General features: G+C 35.0%; 3 protein-coding genes across 6 annotated transcripts; 2 read left to right on the top strand and 1 right to left on the bottom strand.

The window, feature by feature from the left end:
* Positions 1–997: 997 nt before the first annotated feature.
* LOC115964474 lies at positions 998–1,471 on the top strand. The gene has a single exon (XM_031083777.1). The coding sequence runs from the start codon at positions 998–1,000 to the stop codon at positions 1,469–1,471; it is 474 nt and encodes a 157-aa protein (XP_030939637.1).
* A 10,976-nt stretch (positions 1,472–12,447) lies between these two features.
* On the top strand, positions 12,448–18,209 carry LOC115962891 (nuclear transport factor 2). Of its 4 annotated transcripts, none has more exons than XM_031081771.1 (9): positions 12,448–12,621; positions 12,951–13,133; positions 14,567–14,870; positions 14,963–15,210; positions 15,304–15,472; positions 15,706–15,827; positions 15,915–15,977; positions 17,425–17,488; positions 17,602–18,209. In XM_031081771.1, the coding sequence occupies exons 2-9, from the start codon at positions 12,951–12,953 to the stop codon at positions 17,850–17,852; spliced, it is 1,404 nt and encodes a 467-aa protein (XP_030937631.1). In that variant the 5' UTR covers positions 12,448–12,621; the 3' UTR covers positions 17,853–18,209. The 4 variants fall into 4 exon arrangements, with proteins under 4 accessions (XP_030937631.1, XP_030937633.1, XP_030937630.1 ...); XM_031081773.1 differs by having other exon boundaries at positions 12,948–13,133; positions 15,918–15,977; XM_031081770.1 differs by having other exon boundaries at positions 12,948–13,133.
* Positions 18,210–18,361: 152 nt separating this feature from the next.
* Positions 18,362–21,632, bottom strand: LOC115962892. Its single transcript, XM_031081774.1, has 2 exons — positions 21,378–21,632; positions 18,362–18,926 (listed from the first exon to the last, which is right to left on the bottom strand). The coding sequence occupies exons 1-2, from the start codon at positions 21,549–21,551 to the stop codon at positions 18,501–18,503; spliced, it is 600 nt and encodes a 199-aa protein (XP_030937634.1). The 5' UTR covers positions 21,552–21,632; the 3' UTR covers positions 18,362–18,500.
* Positions 21,633–21,891: the final 259 nt, after the last annotated feature.

Raw genomic sequence — 21,891 nt, 5'->3', positions numbered from 1 at the left:
CAAAAGTTTCAAGGGTGGGAAGGCAAGTTATTATCTCAAGTGGGAAGAGAAGTGTTGATTAAGTCCGTAGTCCAAGCCATACCTACCTACACTATGGGTTGCTTTAAACTCCCATTGGGATTGTGTCATGAGATTGAAAGTCTAATTAAAAAGTTTTTTTTGGGGCAAAAGGGTGACCGAAGGAAGATCCATTGGCTAAAATGGGAAGAATTGACCAAGTCTAAGATGGTTGGAGGCATGGGATTTCGTGATTTAGCACTTCATAATGACTTACTCTTGGCAAAACAAGCTTGGCGCCTTCTCCACAACAAAACCTCACTTTTCTATAAAGTATTCAAGCCAAGGTTTTTTCCAAATTGCTCTATTATGGAAGCCAAAGAATCAAGGTCAGGTTCATATGCTTGGAGGAGCATTTTACATGGTAGGGATGTGCTTAGTAGGGGAGTAAGATGGAGAGTGGGGAATGGGGAGTCAATAAAAATTTGGCAGCACAACTGGCTTCCAAGAAAGCACCCCCCACAAGTGACTTCTTTTCCTATTGCATCCATGGAGATAGCCACAGTAGCTGACTTAATAGATACCAACACCAGGCAGTGGAACCATGAAGTTATTGATGGAGTTTTTTGCACAAGATGAAGCTGCCCTCATCAAGAAAAACCCACTTGGACGAATTGCCTCAGAGGACATCCTTTTCTGGCCATACTCTCCGGATGGAAGGTACAACTGCAAGTCAGGATATAGATTTCTTAAGGAGGAAGCTCAATTGCAAACTACCCAAGAACCCCACAACCAGGATTCAATGCTTTGGAAAAAAATTTAGAGTCTTAGTGTGCCAAACAAAGTTAAAAAGTTGTTGTGGCGTGCTTGCCAAAATGCGATGCCAACCAAAGCCAACTTGGTGCGAAGAACCATTATTAAAGATCCATTATGCGATCGGTGCTAAGCTGAGCATGAAACACCTATGCACGCACTATGGGAGTGTAGAGAGCTGAACACGATGTGGGCATCTTCTGGGCTGGAGCATATAAGAAGACAATCAAGCTTCTCGGACTTCAAAGACCTTGTGGCTTCGCTACTGCAGCAGCAAACGGAAGTGGGGCTAGCAGCGATGATTATGTGGTCTATCTGGTCACAAAGGAACCAGGTTCGGCTTAGACAACCTTCCACATCACTCCAACAGATCGTCCAACTCTTAAAGGACAGGTATAGTGAATTCCTAAACTGTCAGGTACCTACAACAGTGAGAGCAGCCCGTGTCAAGAAGAGATGGAAGACTCCACCAGCGGATTTGGTGAAAATAAACTTTGATGGTGCGACTTGCTCAGGCACCAACAAGTCAGGTCTCGGCGTGGTCATCAGAGATAGCATGGGTCAAGTTTTGGCATCCTGTTCCAAGGTGGTCAATCAAGCGCACGATAGCAGTGAAGTCGAAGCTATGGCAACAGGCCTAGCGCTGTCTTTTGCTACATAAATTGGCGTGAAAAATGAAGTTTTGGAAGGTGACTCATTGCTGGTGGTGAATGCTTTAACAGATTCCGAGAGCTCCATGTCTCACATAGGACCTTTGATCAATGATGCTAAGTACTACTCCTATTCGTTTGAAAAATTACTGAACTCTCATGTAACGAGAGATTGTAATAGTGTTGCTCATAGTTTGGCCAAACATGCACTTAACATTCAAGACTTTTTAGTGTGGATGGAGGACACCCCACCACAAGTTTTTCATGTACTCCAGGCTGATTTAGCCGATTTATTTCAATGAATTTACAGATTTCCCCCTAAAAAAAGATGTTAGTGTAATCACAATGAATAGAAGAAAGGGTCTGAGATGTCTCAAAATGGCTCTAATATGGTGATTTTGTTAGTGTATGCATATGAATTTGTGTATGATTGGTAATCTGGGATGATTTTTGGGGGTTTTTGTATGGCTATGTGTGTATGTTTGTGTTCTATGAGATGGTGCAGCTGTGTAATGTGATTTGTGCTCAAATCCATGCACATGTTAGTGTAATCACAGTGAATAGAAGAAAGGGTTTGAGATGAGAAAGAGAAGAGTGAATAGTGCTAAACAAAGTTAGGAATAAAATTGTCTTTTAAGGACCAAGTTGGTCATTCTTTAAAAGTTCTGGACCTAATTGGTATTACCCAAACCTCAGGGGGGTTTAGTGGAATTTATCCTAAAAAATTTATTAGTTGTCACATACATCCTACACATAGATAACTTCACTGTATATGTTGATTTCTCAGCAACAACCAACAACAAAAATAAATAAATAAATAAATCATGTATAATTGAAATATAAGTATATAACCTTTAGTGTCCATTTTTCTATACTTCCAAAAAATTAATAATAAAATAAAATAATTCTTAAAAAAAATAATTCTATTATTTAATTCAAAAATGGTTTTAACTTTTAAAATAAGACAAATTAAAGGTTGTAAAGATCCTATTAAAAAAAAAAGGTTATAAAGATAAATTGTTAAATATGAATTTCTTAAAAATTAGTACACATAGTGTATACCTAAAACTTAAAAATATAAAAATTCTAAACATGTGCATTGCTACTGTGAATAGATTAGTATCTAGTGGGTTTCAGTTAGCTCAACTGGTAAAGTCTTTGATAATTGTATAAGAGATTTGAGGTTCAATCTCCGCCTACACCAAAAATTGATTGGTGTCTTGGTCTGATAATAAAGAGCTATTATCAGGAGCGAATGCCATAGGTTGAAATTCTCTCTAAAAAAAAAAAAAAAATTAGTATCTATTTATTAGTGGGATGAGTGTTTTCTTATATTGAGTTGTGTTTAGATAGGTTGGATTGGCTTTTGCCAAAGTTTAGAATTTGGATTGACAAGGCACTAAACCAGTAAACCTATCTTTATGAAACTGTGAATATTGTTTATATATATATATATATATATATAGCAAACCATGAATATTGTTGATATCGTATTTTGTCCGCTTCTAAATTTTTATAGAATTTTTAGCCCTAAATTAAAGGATTTCATGGTTTTTATTGTTATACTCTTTTTCTTTTCTTTTTTCTTTTTTTTTTTTTATCAATTGTTATGTGGTTGACTAAATTTGATCTAAATTTGATTAAGCTTAAATTGAAATCTAACCACGTGATTTGATTAATTTTGATGTTATATTTAAAATCAAGAAATTCCATGTAATTTGATTGGACATGGGGCAAAAATCAAATAACAGTAATAGTAATAATATCAATGACTAAAACTAATGACATAAAAGATGTAAATCTATAATAACCTAAAATGCTATTGAATCTTTGCATTCATGTTTTGACTCTAATTGCTCATTTCCCTCTTCAAAATAACGGATGCTCACCTAGTGCAGAAGAAGAAGACAAACAATCAATGTGAGCTCAAGAAAAATGAATGCAATCGGAATTGCATAGAAATAGAAAATAGAGGGAAAAGTAGTCATACACAGCTGATAAGAGATACCAGAATTTTGCCTTTTAGTTCCACTATTTTTTCATTACCCCTGACCTTTATGTTCCACACTGAAATCCAACTTCCATTGCTAAACAATGTACTACCATAAAACATTGAAAACTGAAAATTCCTATTATCAACAAGCTTATTGTTTCTAACAGAAGTGGACAAGGCAGGGTACAACCACACACAAACAAGCATGAGTTGGTACAATGTATTTATATTGTATTTGAACCATGATGCCAAGAAAGAGCATTGAAAAGAATTACTGCATTGTCATTTGATGAATTCCATGCACCAAAACTTATGTGGACTACATCTAGTATAAAATAAAAATTAACATTATATTTTTCCTTTTTTATAAACAACCATTGTGGATGTAGAAATTATACTGAGCACATTGATAGATCAACTCTTCACAAGAACCATTACATTTGTTACATTAAGGGCGTTCTTTAGTTTCCTCAATGAAAGTAAGAGGGTGTGAGTGACAATCAAATGTGTAAGCACCTCCAAACTTGTAATTTGGGTATTTCCCAATAATACAATTTGGATGAGCAAGATAGTTGCAATCCTCACAGTAGTAAAACCAATACTTTGAGTCTCGTTCTTCTTCACAAATATTACAATAATATTCACTAGATTCATCTTCAACTCTATAACTGAGAGTGAAGGTATGTTCATGTTGTTTATACCTTGTGGTATGTGGTTGGGTAGTGCATTTGAAGTTTAGTGCAAATTCGCAAGTGTAGTACTTGATGTCGAAGACAGTCTCTAGGTTTGTACTGGGGACTCATGGCTTGACCTTGGTGGAGGCAGGGCTTTCCACATGGTACCGGGTGGCGGGGAGAATAGAGGGTCTAAATTTTTGGTTAGGATTGTGGACTAGTGAACTCCCATGGATTGACAAGGCACTAAATCAGTAAACCTATACTTATGAAACTGTGATTTTTTTTTTTTTTTTTTTGGATAACAAACCATGAATATTGTTGATATCGTATTTTGTCCATTTCTAAATTTTGATAGAAGTTTTAGCCCTGAGTTAAAGGATTTCATGGTTTTTATTGTTAAACTATATTTTTTGTTGATTTTTATCAATTGTTATGTGGTTGACTAAATTTGATTAAGTTTAAATTGAAATCTAACCATGTGATTTGATTAATTTTGATGTTATATTTAAAACCATGTAATTCTGTGTAATTTGATTGAACATGGGCAAAAATCAGACTTGGTTTGAATGAGATATCACCGAATGACCCATGTTGCATTTTAATTGTGAAAAAAGTAAATAATTGCTAAGATTTTAGTGTAATTTCCATGAAAAATTGGTACTAAATATACCTTTTGGGGTCTCTTTATTTGAGCATGCCATTAAGTTTTGTGCATCAAATTCATTAAGAAATTTAACTGATTTTCATAAATTTTGTGTCCCGTTTTCATGTGATTTATGATAAGATGAACTCAATTTCTTTTAGTTAATGGGCATGTCAAATTTTGTTAGTGAATTATTAACGAATGATTTAAAGTCCATACAGCTCTTTTAAGTGCAGTGTAGTTTAGTTCTAATTCTTTGCATTGATGAATTAAGGGTTATGTCATTCATTCCTATCCAATCTCATCCTTATTCAGTCTTAAATCCCAGGAGAGCCTCATATAAATATGTCCATTTATCCTATTCACAAGAACAAAACAATCACCAGTCGCCACATTTGGGAGCCAAAAAAAATCCCATAAACATTCCCTCATTTCCCACATCTTGAAGTGAACCTACCTTTTTCAATTTTCATCTTCCAACATCCCAAATTCTACCTGAAAAACCCCAACAGCCAACATCCAACATCCCAAAATCCCAAGCAAAAGTCTCCAAAACAATACATAAACCTCTTCTTAAATAACCTAGAAAACCCTTTGAAAAATCACTCCTTGTTCCATACCACCAACATTACACCAAGCCATCCAAAACACATAAAAGTGGCCCTAAACCAACACCACCCCCCCCCCCTCTTCATAAAATCCCTTATTTCTTCCTTTTACAACAAGAAGCAACTCAAAACAATGACCAACCAAAAACTACTATAACAAACACAAAAAGTTTCCCCTTTTCTTTCACCAAACTCAAAACCTCAAAAAAAAAAAAAAAAAAAAAAGTCCAACATATTTCATAATCCTAAACCTCAATCAACTCCAAAGTAAAACCAAAAACCCAAGAAAACACCCTCCTTTCTGTCACAAAACCAAAAAACACAAAAACTCCAACCTTTTTTATATACCCAAAACAAACAATAACAACAATTAACAAACAACAGCAGCATACATTCAACAACAAAAATAAGAAAGAAAGAAGATAGAGCAGAGCCAAAACATCCTAACAACATTTTTTCACTTTGTTCTCACTCTCTCATCTTTCTTTCCATTTTTAGCTCAATGCATAATCTAAAGCTTATTCATTTTTCAACTATCAACAGAGCACAGAAAGGCAAATAGACTTAGGACTCGCCAATTATTAGAGTGAAAGAATCTTGTTGGAATGTTTTGGCTCTGCTCTATCTTCTTTCTTCCTTTTTTTTGTTGTTGAATGTATGTTGTTGTTGTTTGTTTCGGGTATGTGAAAAAGGTTGGAGTTTTTTTGGTTTTGTGAAAGGAAGGTGCTTTCCTGGGTTTCTAGTTTTATCTTTGGGGTGATTGAGATCTTCTTAGAGTTGGTTGTGTGTTGGTGTTTTGTTGTTGTTTAGGGGTTCAGGTTTATGAAAAATGTTGAATTTTTTTTTGGTGCCTTTGAGTCTGTGAAAGAAAATGGAAACTTTTTGTGTTTGTTGTAATGGTTTTGGGTTAGTCATTGTTTTGAGCTTCTTCTTGTTGTAAAAGGAAGAAATGGGGGATTTTTATGGTGTTTTTTGGGGCTATTTTTCTCGGTTTTGGATGGGTTGGTGTAATGTTGGTGATATGGAAAAATGAAGGATTTTTCAAAGGGTTTTTTAGGTTATGTAGGAGAGATTTTTGTATTGTTTTGGAGACTTTTTTTTGGGGTTTTGGGATGTTGGCTGTTGGGGTTTTTTAGGTAGAAATTGGAGATGCTGGAAGATGAAAACCGAAAAGGGAATGGCTCTTTTCTAACCATGGGAAAGGGGGAATGTTTATGGGATTTTTTTTTAGGGACTTCTAGATGGAGTTGCTGATGATTGTTTTGTCCTTGTAAATAGGAGAAATAGATAAGGATGAGATTGGATAAGAATGAATGACACAACCCTTAATTCATCCATGCAAATGATTAGAACCTAAACAAAGGTGCACTTAAAGAGTTGTATGGATTTTAAATCAACAGTTAATAATTCACAACAAAATTTGACATGTCCATTAATTAAAAGAAATTGACTTCATCTTCACATAAATCGCATGTATAATCTGATAAAAATAAATGGACCAAATATGACAAAGTAAATGGACCTAGATAAAAACAGGACACATAATTTATAAAAATTAGTTAAATTCCTTAATCAATTTGATGCTCAAGACTTAATGGCATGCACAAATAAAGAGACCCAAACAGTATATTTAGCACCAATTTTTCATGGAAATTACACTAAAAATCTTAGCATGCGTTTCATAGGAAATTATTTACTTTTTCCATAATTAAAATACAACATAGGCAATTTCATTCAATCAATAATATCTCATTCAAACCAAGTCTGATTTTTGCCCATGACCAATCAAATTACACAGAATTTTATGGTTTTAATATAACATCAAAATTAATCTAATCACATGGTTAGATTTAAATTTAAGCTCAATCAAATTTAGTCAACAACATAAAAATTGATAAAAATCAACTAAGAATGGGGTTTAACCATTAAAACCATGAAATCCTTTAATTCAGGGCTAAAACTTCTATCAAAATTTAGAGCTAGACAAAATACGGTATTAACAAAGATCACCAAATGAAAATAGATCCTCCTCATGTAAATCCTCTAATTGGCTCCTGTCATTTATTTTATTAGGCTTAAATGGGTTTTTTAAGGACCATTAAATTATTTAAATATCATGTCTTACATCTAAATTAAAAGGATTTAAATGGATAGGATTCTTTCTCGAAAATTCACAAAAATACTAACCCTTATTTGTTTGGTTTGGAGGAAAGTGAGATGATAAAAAATATAAGCAAAAAGTATAATAATGATAGAAAATATTTCAATTTTCTCTCATGTATATTTGGTAGAGAGGAAGGTGGAGTGAAAATTATAAAAAAATGTGATTTAAATAAATTTACTATTATGCTCTTATCACGTAAAGAAAATATAGAAAAGATAGCGATTACAATTAGTAAAATAATAAATTTCATGTAACAAACATTTTCTCCCCCCAATTGGTGGAGAAATTATAAGATCTACGTGGTGGACAAGTGACGTGGTCTACCATTCCACTAAAAAACTTCCACTTGTTTAAAATTGTTAGTTAGAAAAATTTTTTAAACAGAAATTAATTACTGACTTAGCAATTTTAAACAAGTGAAAGTTTTTTAATGGAATGGTGGACAAGTGACGTGGTCAATCAGAGGACTCTATAATTTCTCCAATTGGTGAGGATGGATTTTTGTGGGTGTGGAAGTAAAACTCCAACCACCCCCTTTTTTGTCCTCCATCATCTTCACCATACCAAACAAACAAACAAAACAAAAAAACAAAAACTCTTCCTTTATGTATTTTTTGTCCTCTCAGTCTTCCATTAAACCAAATGTCACCAAATGAATGTAGCATATTAGTTATTCTCTAAAAACATTCCCATATTTTGCTTCAAAAGCAACAAAAAAAAAAAAAAAATGTAAAATAGATGTCCAAACACAAGAATCACATAAATAAATAAAAACCACCCACGTGCAGTAATGTATTTTCATTATTTTGCATTTCTAGTAACAACGTACTATAGTGGACATGTATATTATATTTACATGTCTACTTTACCTCATTTATTTTATTTTATTTTTTATTTATCAATTTCTTTCTCTCTCATCTACTTAAACTAATCTTTTTCTCTTTTCTCTTTTTAGATTATTTTAATATGGGGTATTGATAAATAGATTATAAGATATTAGGTGTATTGTTAGTAATATAATAGAGTTATTTCAAGACTACAACCAATTCTACACCTATTTTCATAACTATCTTATGTGGCAAACTAGACTAATTGCTTATCACTTTTACATGAACCTACAATATTTGTTCTACCATTCATTTGCCACATCGAATAATTGTGAAAATCGGTGTGAAATTGATTGTGGTCTAAAATTTTTCAATATAAAATAAATGAAGTAGTTTTATGTAGAAATGACAACGGGATGGGTATAGGGATGACAATTTTTCCCCGCCCCGCTTAACCCGCCCATTCCCGCTTCGCCCCGCGCGGGTTTTCCCCGCCCCGCAAAGGCAGTGGGGCGGGAATGGGGCAAGATTTTAGCCCTGCACCACGGGGCGGGGCGGAGATGGGTTTAGACTTTTTAGACCCGCCCCACCCCTCCCCGCATTACTAAGGATTATAATTGTAAATTTTTCATACCCTAAAACCTTACTATTTAAACAAACATATTAATGTTAGCATATTTTATTCTATCCAATGTGGTTCTCTGTCTTTATTTTGTTATGTGTTATACTATGAGATTTTTATTTTATTTTTATGATTGTCTTGTTAAACACTTGGATATATTATTCAATTTTTTTCTAAAAATTGATTTGATTTGATGGGATAAATTTGTAATTTCAAGTATATTTTTATTAATGAAATAAGTTTCATTAAAAAAATTGTACTAGTTGTAGGGCAAATTAACAAAAAATAGAGTTTTACGGGGTGGGACGGGGCTTCGCGGGACCCCAAGGGGCGGGGATGGGGTGAGAAAGTATTCCCCGTTATGCGGGGCGGGGCGGGGATGGGGAAAGACAAAACCATGCGGGGCGGGAACGAAGACCCCATCCTTTGGCCCCGCCCCACCCCATTGTCATCCCTAGGTGGGTATGGGGCAGGATTCCTATTCCTCGAATAATTTAGGACGATTTTTTTCCCCCGCCTTGTTCTAGCTGATACCCATGGGTGCCATGGGTACCCCCACCACACTCAAAATTTTTTTGTATATAATTTATTATAAGTTTATTTGAATGCATTAAATTAAAACTCATGAAACAATAAAAAAAAAAAAGTTCTAATTTTTCAATATCTTCTCAAAGCATAACAATACAACAATTCAAGTAATAAGAAATACAAAAACAATTCAAACATAGCACTACAACAATTACAAAATATAAACGACGTAAATATTAAAAACATGAAAGAATAAATTCAATAATACTGTAGGAGTTAAAAACACTAAAAAAATGAGAACTGATTAGATCTTTTTGATCAACACAACTAAGGGCATGTTTGGTAGACTGTAACGGTAATTACATAGAAATAGGAATATATATTACAAGAAATATAAAATGCTATAATGTAATACTTATTATTATTCATTTGTTTGGTGACAACATAATAATAGAACGCTGAAAATAATGGAATAAAAGCATTTGAAATCAAACTTAAGATATATTTTAGGAAATATCTTACTCATATAATTACATTTCCTAAAAAATAATATTTTTTAAATTTGAAATAGAGATTAGTTATTTTTTATGATTTTTTATTTTCATAATTGTTATATGCATATGGAAAGTTTGTTTATATAGAAATATATATATTAATTGTAGAAATTAATACACCTGCTAAGGAATAGCTATTACATCCCTTTTAAAGATGAATAGTTATTCCTCATTTTAAAGAATAGCTATTCATAAAGAACTAGTCGCTAACCCGTGCGATGCACGGGATACTTAAACAAAATTTATATACATTCACTTTTATTGGTACAATCATTTGAAAATAATTTTAACTAATACACTTAAAAGGGTTAGTAATTTATAGTACTTAACAATATTATGGGCAAAGATAAATATTATATGTAGGTCTTAAAATACATAAAATGATGTCAAATGAAATTATAAAGTATCTGCGTATCGCGTGGGACATCATCTAGTTACTTATTTTTTTGATAAGAGAACCTTCCCCAATTGGACCCTATCAAAAAAAAAAAAAAAAAAAAAAAAAAAAAAAAAAAAAAACCCAATTAACAAAATTGATCCAAAAGGGTCTAAAAATCACACAAAATCAATTCAAAAAACAAAAATATGAGACAAAGTAATTACTTTCCGCTGCCAATGAAATCGTCTTTTGTATTGTTTTTCCAAACTGCAGCACTTATCTCTCTAAGGCCTTCAATTAACGAAAATACAAACTTCTCTTGGAATACCGGAGTATTATGACCATCTATACACACATACACAAAAAACAAAATCAGCATAACTCACTATAACTCTATAAAAGGCTAAAAAATATAAAGAGAAATTAAAGGGGTTGAATTTGATATTTACGTTTGGAGAGAGAGAGTTTGCAGAAACTATGGCTTTATATTTCTTAACTTGAAAGAGGGGTAAGGTTGCTAGGGTTTTATTTCTTAACTTGAGAGAGGGGTAAGGTTGCTAGGGTTTTGAGGTGTTATAATGTTTATATTTTTATTTTTATTTTTTATTTTTTTTTAAATATTGTGCTGACGTGGAAAATTGTGGTGCCAGCAGAGGTTTCGGTTTTATATATATATAGATTACTATTCTTTGTAATAAAAATATAACCAAACCACCGAATAGTTAAACCATAAGAATAACAATTGCATTATAGTGTCTTTTACAGTCTACCAAACATACCCTAATTTATAAAATATGGGGGACGAAAATCTACAATGGAAAGATTAATAATATGGATGAAGGTAAAAACAACTTAATCAAGGCTCTTATAAATGAAAAAGTGTGTTCTCGAGGTACCAAGAGGGGTTCTAAAGGTTGAATACAAAGAGAAGACTCTTCTTAAATTTCTCTCTCTTGTTCTTCCTTCGGTTTTTTCTAGATTTCTCCTCCTGTTGCTCTCCTCCCTCTTTTATAGCCATCATCCCCTCTTCCAGCTATCTTACTCTTAACTGAATTTAGTAGGATACTTATCTCATCAACACCTTCTCCTGTCATTTCTTGATCATCAAGATAGACTTTAGGGGGTATTTCCACTATTTAGGTCAGTCATTCAGCATTCAATATAGTTGACATTTAGGCAAGGAAAGCCTTTAATGCGAAAGTAACTATTACATTGGACTCTGTGTGTTCTTCAACATATTCCTCAGGAAAGTAGGTGAATAAAGGGTGTCCTCCGCTAAAGAAAGATCACTTCTCGGCTAGTTCGTGTTTCCTCGAGAGAGATGGGTTTCACGGATTACCTCGACAGTGAACTCAAATGGTCTCTTCTCAATGGGAGGTCCTTTTATCCCTTATCGGACCTTGGACCAAGCCCATTCCGTGGATTTCCTCTTCGGGCTAAGGTCTTCAGGGTGGTTTTAGGTCCACTCTCTCACAAATACAATATACAACAATATCATAAATTTAAAGTTAGAAAGCTAAACTTAAATATATGTCTTATAAAAAACCTAAAAAAAAATTAATTGTTAAAATATAAGAGGGGAGGATGCAGGGAAAAACGTTAACCCTCATCCTCACCCCATTTGTCATGCGGGCCGGGTAAAACCTGTCTATCAAGTATGAATGAGGCGAGTAGATTAAAATTGTCATCCCTAATTTTATGGTGATGCAAAATTGCGCATGCATTTTGTTTTTTTGCATTACCGGATGGTAATGTTCAACATAGCTCTATCAACTTTCTCAAACAAAAAACATAGCTCTATCTAGTTGTCTTGATGTTGACACATGTACTCAATTTTCTCTGGCGGCAGTACCTGCCGAGCCACAAAATGCTTGGGCCTATTGACTCTTAAGTCTTGGCCCACATCACCTTCTACAAAGAAAAAAAAAAAAGAAAAAAGAAAAAAGAAAAAAACCACAGCCGTAAACGCAGCGTTTTAAATGAGCAAAGAGCCTTCATTCTCTTATTACAAAGCACCATAACTATCCAAAAAATTCGCTGACTTGTCTGTATTCTCTGCGATCCCATTACGTACACCGCAACAACCCCCACTTCCGGTCAGATCTCCTCTCTCTCTCTCTCTCTCTCGCCGTAAAGTCTCCACCGCACCGCCGCCTCCTCATTCCGGTAACAAAGTCAAATAAACCTCTCTCTCACTTTTCAAGCTCACAAACACACCTCCCACTTTCCAGAAAAAAATCTCCACCGCGCGTGATTCCCACGCGCTCCCACGCCTCCCTCCTCCGCCGCCGCTGGCGGAGTTTCCCCAAAACAAAACCCTTTTCCCTCTATCCAATCGGATCTTAGGGTTTCGACTCTTTAGTCTCCGATCTCCCCCCAAACCGATCATATAGCTAAATCAAACCACTTTGTAATATGTTATTGCAATTTTTTTTGGGCTGAATTTTATATTGAACTAATAAAGTTTGTGTTTTTATGTTTGAATTTTGTAGAAGATGGCAATGCAAGAAGAGAGTTCAGGAGCTCCAAGTGCTCAATTTGTAGGGAATGCATTTGTGGAACAGTATTATCATATACTGTACAGATCCCCTGGTTTGGTGCACAGGTTTTATCAAGATTCCAGCTTTCTAAGCCGTCCTGATTCTAATGGCACTATGGCCACGGTCACTACCATGCAAGTATGTCATTTGAAGAAACCCCATTTGGTTCATAGCTGTTTTATTCATTGCAGTATTGCCTTTATGTATGTGTGTTGGTGGTGTACTTATTCATGTCATTAGGAGAAAACCCATTTCGGGCGGGCTGTTGATATTTGATTATAAGGAATAGTTAAATAAAATAGTGACATTGTTTGGTATGTATATGTAATTAAGTATGTGTGATTAGGTGGTACTTTGTTAATGTATATGCTAAATGGGGTTACTTAGTTAGTTTGATACACATTAGTTTGTTATTAGGCATAAATTTGTTCTTGTCATGAATAGTCTTTTTTTTTTTTGGTTTTTTCAAAAAAAAAAAACTAAAATTAGTGAACATTATTTGGGTTTTATTCATTGTAATATTGCCTTTATGTATGTATGTAGCTAAATAAGTATGTGTGTTGTTGGTGTACTTATTCATGTCATTAGGAGAAAACCCATTTCCGGCAGGCTGTTGATATTCAATTATAAGGAATAGTTAAATAAAATAGTGACATTGTTTAGTATATGTAATTAAGTATGTGTGATTAGGTGGTACTTTATTAATGTATATGCTAAATGGGGTTACTTAGTTAGTTTGATACACATTAGTTTGTTATTGGGCATAAATTTGTTCTTGTCATGAATAGTCTTTTTTTGGTTTTTTCAAAACAAAAAACTAAAATTAGTGAACATTATTTGGTGTTTTATTCATTGTAATATTGCCTTTATGTATGTATGTAGCTAGATAAGTATGTGTGTTGTTGGTGTACTTATTATGTCATTAGGAGAAAACCCATTTCTGGCAGGCTGTTGATATTCGATTAAAAGGGATCATTTAATAAAATAGTGATGTTGTTTGGTATGTATGTGATTAAGTATGTGTGATTGGTTGGTCCTTTGTTAATGTATATGCTAAATGGGATTACTTAGTTAGTTTGATACACACTAGTTTGTTATTGGGCATAAATTTGTTCTTGTCATGAATTGTCTTTTTTTGTTTGTTACAACAATGGCTAAGAAGTAACTTGCTTTAGGGTTTCATCAATGACTAAACTGCCATGGGATAATCTTCAAGTGTTTCTTTAGAGAACTTTGACCTTGGAAATGCTATTTTCATGATTTTGATGCTGGATTGCTCGTTCATTGTTGAGCATAAATTTGTTCTAGTCATAAGTGGTCTTTTTTTTTTTCTTTGAACACATTGTCAGATGTGTAAATTACTTTATACTCCATAAACCAGCCCATTAATATGCTTAGTTTGTTTTATTCAAGTTGTTTTTTTCCCCTTTCCAGTTTTCTTGAATGGCAATCTCATACTCATTTGATATACATAACCCATTTAATCTTTTAAATTTAATTTGACAGCATTAGATTATGATTGTAGTTAATATAGATTGATAAAAATAGTTGCATTTCTCATCTCGGAGCAGGCAATCAATGAGAAGATACTATCCTTCAACCATGAAGAATTTACGGCGGAGATAAAAACTGCAGATGCTCAGGAATCTCATGAGAAAGGGGTGATTGTTCTAGTAACCGGATGTTTAACTGGCAAGGACAATCTGAAAAGGAAATTCACACAAACATTTTTCCTTGCTCCTCAAGACAAAGGCTACTTTGTCTTAAATGATGTCTTTAGGTTTGTTGAGGAAAATGAAGTGTTGCAAACCAATTCTGTCTCAGCCAATGGAATAAATGAAAACATTGCTACAGCTTCCTTGACACCAGAACCAGGTTGGAATGATTCTTTTTCCTTATGTCTTGTGACTTATGTTGAGATACATGTCAGACTCACATTTTGAAACTGGTTGTATCTCTTTTTCAAGAACCTGATCATGCTCCCGAACCTCCTGCTCTGGACCCCGCTACTTCCTTGGAGGAGGAAGATCTTAATGATGTTGCTGAAGTTTGTGATCCTTCAGATAATGAAGAAGGATCAGTGGTTGAAGATGAGATTATTGAACCCCCAAGTCATTCAATTCCAGATGAAATTCCTATAGTGGTTGATTCTACAGGTGTTGATGCAGCTCCTGCAGCTGAGGAGGATGCTCCAAAACAGTCTTATGCGTCAATTGTGAGTTCATACTCATAGTTTTTCCATGAAATTTTGTACCTTTTGGTGTTGATCCATTGTTTGAAAGTTGTTGACTTTTGGAGTTTCATCTAGGTGAAGGTAATGAAGGGTACAACATCTAATTCAGTCCATGTTCCCACCAGAAATGTAAGAGTGGCACCCGCAAACACCAGTCAGTGGTCTGCAAAACCTGTTCCTGCACCTGAAGCATCAGCTCCTAATAGTGACAATGCTCCTGAAAGCAGCAATGTTCGTGAGGAAGGTAACTACTAATTTTGATATGAATTGATAGATTGCTAATCCATTTCTGCATGGCCACACTTTTTTGTACCATGCCATATGTAATCCCTTTCTTTCCAATTTTGATATAAGAGATTGATTAAATTCATGGTAAATCTGGCAGGTTATTTATTATATCGTCAGAGTTTTGTGTCAGAGTTGTTATATATCTCCAGTTTCAAAATCTATTAATATTTTCATGTGTGTCCTTTACAGCTGAAGGTCATTCTATATACATACGGAATTTACCTTACAATGCATCAGAAATGCAACTTGAGGAGGAGTTTAAAAAATTTGGGCTTATCAAGCATAATGGCATCCAAGTTAGAAGTAATAAGGTCTGGTTCTGTTAGTATTTTGTGTGTTTTGACAGCTGAGCATTTCTTGAAGCAGTGTTTAAGTCATGTATTTCTTGTGTCCTGCAGCAGGGATTCACTTTTGGCTTTGTAGAATTTGAAACAATCAGTTCAATGCAGAGTGCTCTTGAGGTACTTCCTTATACATGCAATAAGTAATACCAACCAAAAAGAAGGAAAAATAATTGCATTGAATAGGCTCAGCTTGTCTCCCAATTTATTTTATAAAAAAAAAAAATTAATTAATTAAGTAAACTGAAAGCTAAAACTGTAGAGCTTATTTCATCCTTTATTTATTTATTTATTTTTCTAGTTTCCAAAATACATTATCCCTCTTGCTTGTTGTTGCATATGCAAAATTTCGTTCCAGTATTCTTTTTTAAGATGAGCTTCAAAAAAATTATCTAGTGACTGTTTGATGTTAAGAGGTATTACTTCAGTTACCTGGTACATGATGCAGCACCAAATTTTTATATTTCTAATCAGGGTTTCTATATGCTAGTCTTAGAAATCAAGGGACTAAAGACAACTATACTGAATTCAAGTTGCTGATTTATTGAAACTATAGTAATATGAAATAAGCACTAAAACCTGAAGAAATGAAATTTAAAGTGTATGGATGCTTTGTCCTTTATCCATAACACCTTGTCCAGGCAACCTATATAAATGCTTTGCAACAATATTACATCTTGAATATAATTGATAAGTTACATGGAAACTTCTGCCAACTTTCAGGTTGGTAAATGTTTTGACGTAGTTTAAACCCTATGTTATTTGAGCCCTTGAGCTCTAGCTGGGATGGCTCCTCCTCCCTTATAAGTGCAAGGTGGATGGCAAGGCCGTGGGTTCAAAATCATTGGATGCATGTGTAACTTACCAATTAAAAAAAACATTATTTGAGTCCTGGGTAAGAACAATAGAATGCAATATATGTAGTAGTTAGCTTTACTACCTGGATGGTTGATTTCCCTTGCAAATGTGTTTTACTGTTTCACTGCTTCAACTGCGCTTTTCTGGTTGTTGTATTTGTTACTTAAGATTGAACCTTTTCTATTGTGATAGGATTATGGGAAACAAACATAAAATATGTATGTAATATATCATGTAGCTCAAGTCAAAATTAACTTAAGATTGGTGGTAAAGATTCACTCTTAAGAACTTTTACATAAACTCTTTTCCTTTTTTGGAGGGCCTTTTGCATTCTTGAACTTTGATAAGTTCAAGTGAGGTTTAAGCTTTGAGCCTTTTGTCTTCAAGGTGCAAGAATGGGTTGATGGCATTGGTTTTGGGCAAAACATATATGATCCTCTAACTACCTCCTCCCTCCCTCTCTCTCTCTCTCTCTCTCTCTCTCTCCCCATTTATGCAAAATCAAGAAAGCACCTGTATAAGTCTTTTTTTTTTTTTTTTTTTAAACAAAAAATGTAAAATTTAATTTGGCTAGGGTAGAGTAAGAGAGCGATCTAGCTGTTGGTTGATGTTAGTTATGTGTAGTATACTGTACCGTGGGATGCTATTTGTCTAGGTTTTTTTAGTCAATATGCATATTCAATGTAGAATTTTGTTGAATTGAATTCAGGCTTCAACTATCATGATTGGGGATCGTGAGGCTGCTATCGAGGAAAAGAGAACTACTACCCGAGGTAAGTTCAAAATATACCTTATTCTTCTACAGCTTGAAGATAGCTTGTTTGACAACATGAGCAAATTTTTAATAATTTAAAGAAAACTGAGTATGCTGCGTGGCTTCTTACAGTTGGCAACACTGGGAGAGGGAGGTATTCTTCAGGAAGAGGTGGGTTCCGGAGTGACAGTTTCAAGAGCCGTGGGAACTTTGGTGGTGGCCGGGGTTATGGTAGGAATGAATTCAGAAACCAGGGTGAATTTTCAGGGCGACCCAGGGGTTCAGGTGGACGCAACGGAGAGGGTCAACAGCGGGCCTCTCAGAATGGCAGTGGAAGAGGTGGGCGTCAAGGTGGGATGAACCGTGGTGCTGCTTCTGGTTAAACATTGAAGAAAGGTTGACAGATGATTTTTTGACCATCAAATGAGGGGGTTTTAAGGCTTTAGATATTCAGGTTTGCTATTTTTAAAATCTCAAATGTTAATGAGAAGATTATTGTAATTTTTCTTACTTGCAGTTTTTCACAAAGCTTATATGACATGAAAAAAAAAGGTGTTTGGGTGTGATTAATGTATCCTGTCATAAAGCATGTTGGTTTTGTAACAGTAATTCTCTGTATCTAACCCTTCACACGGAGGAATACTTTACATCAGTAGCTGATTTCAAGCTCCGTAGATGATGTAGAATTTTGGGTACAATAAAATGGGATTTATTGATGTTTGGGGAATGTTGACTTTTTACTATCTTGTCGTTTTTGTCTATGTTCCTCTCTTCTGCATCAAATTGTTTGGTGGTGTGTGCGTGACAATCGCTTAAGTTGATACTATTTCGGGCGCTCCTTTGCTGTTTTAACGAAATTTGTTTACTTATTTATATATCTAAAACAAAAAAACTAATATTGTGATTTGATGCAATTATGCAAAGGCATGTCATTGAATGTTGAAACAGTAATATGGCGATACCTCAGCAATCATATTATGTAACAAAAAATTGATAACCAAGCATCGGAAACATTGTTGGAATTCCCATATTCAGTTTGCTTTCTGCAAGTTGGATACAAGATTTGATGCAGCAAAAGATGCAGAACCACCAACCACAGAGAGCAAAACAACCACAGCCTGCAATGCTACCTCCCAGGGGTATTCCTCAGGGACAAGGTAAACACAAGAGGGACCCAAGAGCAGCAGAATTAAGCTCAGACTCAACAAAGCCCCAGGTGTACCAGGGTCTGTAGCTGCTGAAAGGACTCCTAGTTCTTCTGCCTTAGAGAGGAGTCCCAGTTTCTCAATCGTCGATAGAGAGAGCCCAAACTTCTCTGCTGCTGATAGCAGGCCGGCTTTCTCTGCTTTAGTTAGCAGTTTCAACTGTTCTACCCTTGTTAGTAGCTTTATTGGCGGTGAAGCTGTTAAGGGGCTGCTCCGAGGTCCTTTCTCTCCAAGGGGAAAAACAGTTGAATTCTGCATTGTCACATAAAAGCATATAAAGAACACACAAGAGTATGATAAAATTGTTTAACATGCACTCAAGGAACTGGTTAAGGAAATTGTTTCAAGGTGTTGTCTAAACCTTGAAGCCAAAGTATTCTGCTTGACAAGATAAAAAACATTTTTATTGTATAGAGGAAACAATTTGACCAAGTATGGTGACAATATACTTTATTAACATATACACTGCAATCAAATTCAAGAAGATGAATGCGTGGATAGTCGAATAAAGAGTCATGTTTCGGGGATTATATGCAAGTTAGACGTTGGAAAAGCTTATAATCATGTAAATTGGGAGGCACTCTTGGATATGTTGAGAAGGATGGGCTTTGGTGATTGATGGAGTAGGTGGATTTGCATTGTATTTCCACAATTTAGTTTTCTGTTTTGGTAAATGGATCCCTAGCTGATTTTTTTGGAAGGTCAAAGGGATTGAGGCAAGGTGATCCGCTACCTCCTATGTTGTTTTTTATCATGATGGAGGTCTTTAATAGGATGTTGAAGAAAGTAGAGGGGACTGATTTAATTAGCAGTTATAAGGCTAATGATAGGAGGGGGGGATGGAGTTTGTGTTTCACATCTTTTTTTTGTAGATGATACGATCTTGTTTTGTGATGCAGATGTAGAGCAAATCCTTCATATACAGATGTCGCTTCTACGTTTTCAAGCTGTCACTGGCTTGAAGGTTGTTAATGCCTGTAAGAGTGAAATGGTTCCAATTGGGAGTTAGATAATGTGCATGCTTTGGCAGGGCTTTTGGGGTGTAGGTTTGAGAGTTTACCCATGTCTTATCTTAGTATGCCTTTGGGGCCTCTCATAAATCTTCTTCTATGTGGAGTCCTATTTTGGAGAAATTTGAGAGAAGATTGGCAGGGTGGAAGAAGTTGTATTTGTCCAAAGGTGGTAGATAACTTTGATTAAGAGTACATTATCAAGTCTTCCTACTTACTTCTTGTCACTTTTTACCGTTCCTACTCGCGTGCCCAATAACATTGAAAAATTGCAGAGGAACTTTCTCTAGGAAGGTATGGGGGTGACTCTAAGCAACATTTGGTAGGATGAGATAAAGTTTGTGTTCCTATGCCTAACGGTGGTTTGGGGATACGGAAACTAACTACCTTTAACATAGCCCTTTTAGGAAAGTAGCTATGGCACTTTGGGGTTGAGGAGAATTGACTTTGGAGGAGGGTGATGGCTATGAAGTTGGGGAAAGAGTGGGGGGGATGGACTTCTAAGTTGGGCAGGGGTGTTCATGGTTGTGGTTTGTGGAGATATTCATATGGATTGTGAGGATTTTAGTCATCATACTAGGTTTGAGACTAGGATGAGGGATAAAGTGAAATTTTGGCATGATTGGTGGGGTGGGGATCAACCTCTTCAAATAAAATTTCCTGTTTTATATAGACTAGCCATTAATAAAGAGGCTTTTGTTGCGTTATCCTTGACTAGACCGAGAGAAGGGGAAAAGAAGACTTAGGATGTGAGGTTCATCCGAGATGTGAATGATTGGGAGGAGGATCCTATGGTGGATTTTCTTCATTTTTTTGCAAATATTGTCCCTTTAAATGAAAATGATGATCGATTGAGGTGGACTTTGAAATAGAAAGGAAACTTTGACTTTCGCTTTACGAGGCTCCTTCTCTATCACTTTTCCTTGGAAAGGAATTTGGGGAGTGAAGGTCCCTAGGCGAGTTTCCTTTTTTGTTTGGATTGTGGTTTGGAATAAGATACTCATAGGGGATAATACGAAGGACGAGGAGTTTGATTTCGTTCATAGGGGATAATATGAAGGACGAGGAGTTTGATTTCGTTCATTGGTGCTGCATGTGTTGCTATTGTGGGGAGATCATGGACCATTTGTTGATACATTGTGAGAAAGCTCAACAATTATGGTGTTTCATTTTTTGATCTTTTGGGGTTTCTTGGGTCTTATAAAAAACGGTGTTTGATCTCTTGTTTGGTTAGAGGAATTGGTTGGGGAAACATTCATCAAACATTTGGAATTTAGTACCGTTGTGTTTATTGTGGTACATATATGTTTATTGTGGTACATATGGAAGGAAAGTTTGAGGATATGGACAATTCTGATGAACAGTTGCTTCTTTCAATGATTATTGGTTTGATTGTTCTTGGACCTGGGGACTCACATCTTATTACTCCATCCCTTTATTAATTAGCTCTTTGTTTTTTTGTAATTAGTTTTCTGTTTTTTCTTCTCTCTTTTTGTACTTCTTGACTACTTTGTGCTATTCATGCATATTGTAGTGTTTTCATTATATCTTTTCTTACTTAACCAAAAAAAAAAAAAAAAATTCAAGAAGATACAAGTAAATTTTGAATGGAAGGGTAAACTTATCCCTTAAAATAAGTCTGCTGGGAACATTTTTACTCAAGCAGAAGATAGTGAGGATGAGATGCACTGACCTTTTTAGAGCCAATAGTTTTGGCAGCTGATGGCAAAGGCTTCTGGGTTGCCATGGATTTAATGAGAAGGGTTGAAGAAGTAGCATAATTCTCTGTTCTTGCATTCTTTCTCCTAGTAGAAGAGTTGATTACAGGGACTCCCCTGCTGCTAAAAGATGGTATAGCCTCCATCATGCTCTCTCTCCTTTGGTGCCTTCACTGTATAGTTGTGAGTGTGTGGTGGATGCTAGTGAGTTTTGTTCGAATGAGAGTCTCAGAAAGCACCCAGTTGAATGAATGATGGACAAAGCAAGTCATGGATTGGTTTCAGGTTGGGATGTATGCGTGTCAGCATCTAGTTGGTTACTCTAATTGCAAATTTCTCTTTCTCCATTAGCTTTTAAGGGACCGTTTGGAGTTTTGCTTTGGAAAATGATTATTATACTTCAATTACTTATATAGTTAAATATATATGACGACAAAATGATATGTCTATTTAAATTATCATAATAAGTAATAAGGATTCTAAAAAACA

This window comes from Quercus lobata, chromosome 10 (assembly GCF_001633185.2).
Source record: "Quercus lobata isolate SW786 chromosome 10, ValleyOak3.0 Primary Assembly, whole genome shotgun sequence".
Taxonomy (NCBI): domain Eukaryota; kingdom Viridiplantae; phylum Streptophyta; class Magnoliopsida; order Fagales; family Fagaceae; genus Quercus; species Quercus lobata.
This window is presented reverse-complemented; position numbering and strand designations above follow the sequence as displayed.

Coding starts and splice junctions, on each gene's coding strand:
- LOC115962891 (XM_031081771.1), top strand. CDS start 12,951: ATGGCAATGCAAGAAGAGAGTTCAGGAGCTCCAAGTGCTCAATTTGTA. Junction 15,473..15,705: donor CAGCAATGTTCGTGAGGAAG/GTAACTACTAAT, acceptor TGTCCTTTACAG/CTGAAGGTCATTCTATATAC. Junction 17,489..17,601: donor AAAGAGAACTACTACCCGAG/GTAAGTTCAAAA, acceptor GGCTTCTTACAG/TTGGCAACACTGGGAGAGGG.
- LOC115962892 (XM_031081774.1), bottom strand. CDS start 21,551: ATGATGGAGGCTATACCATCTTTTAGCAGCAGGGGAGTCCCTGTAATC. Junction 18,927..21,377: donor AAACTATTGGCTCTAAAAAG/GTCAGTGCATCT, acceptor GTGACAATGCAG/AATTCAACTGTTTTTCCCCT.
- LOC115964474 (XM_031083777.1), top strand. CDS start 998: ATGTGGGCATCTTCTGGGCTGGAGCATATAAGAAGACAATCAAGCTTC.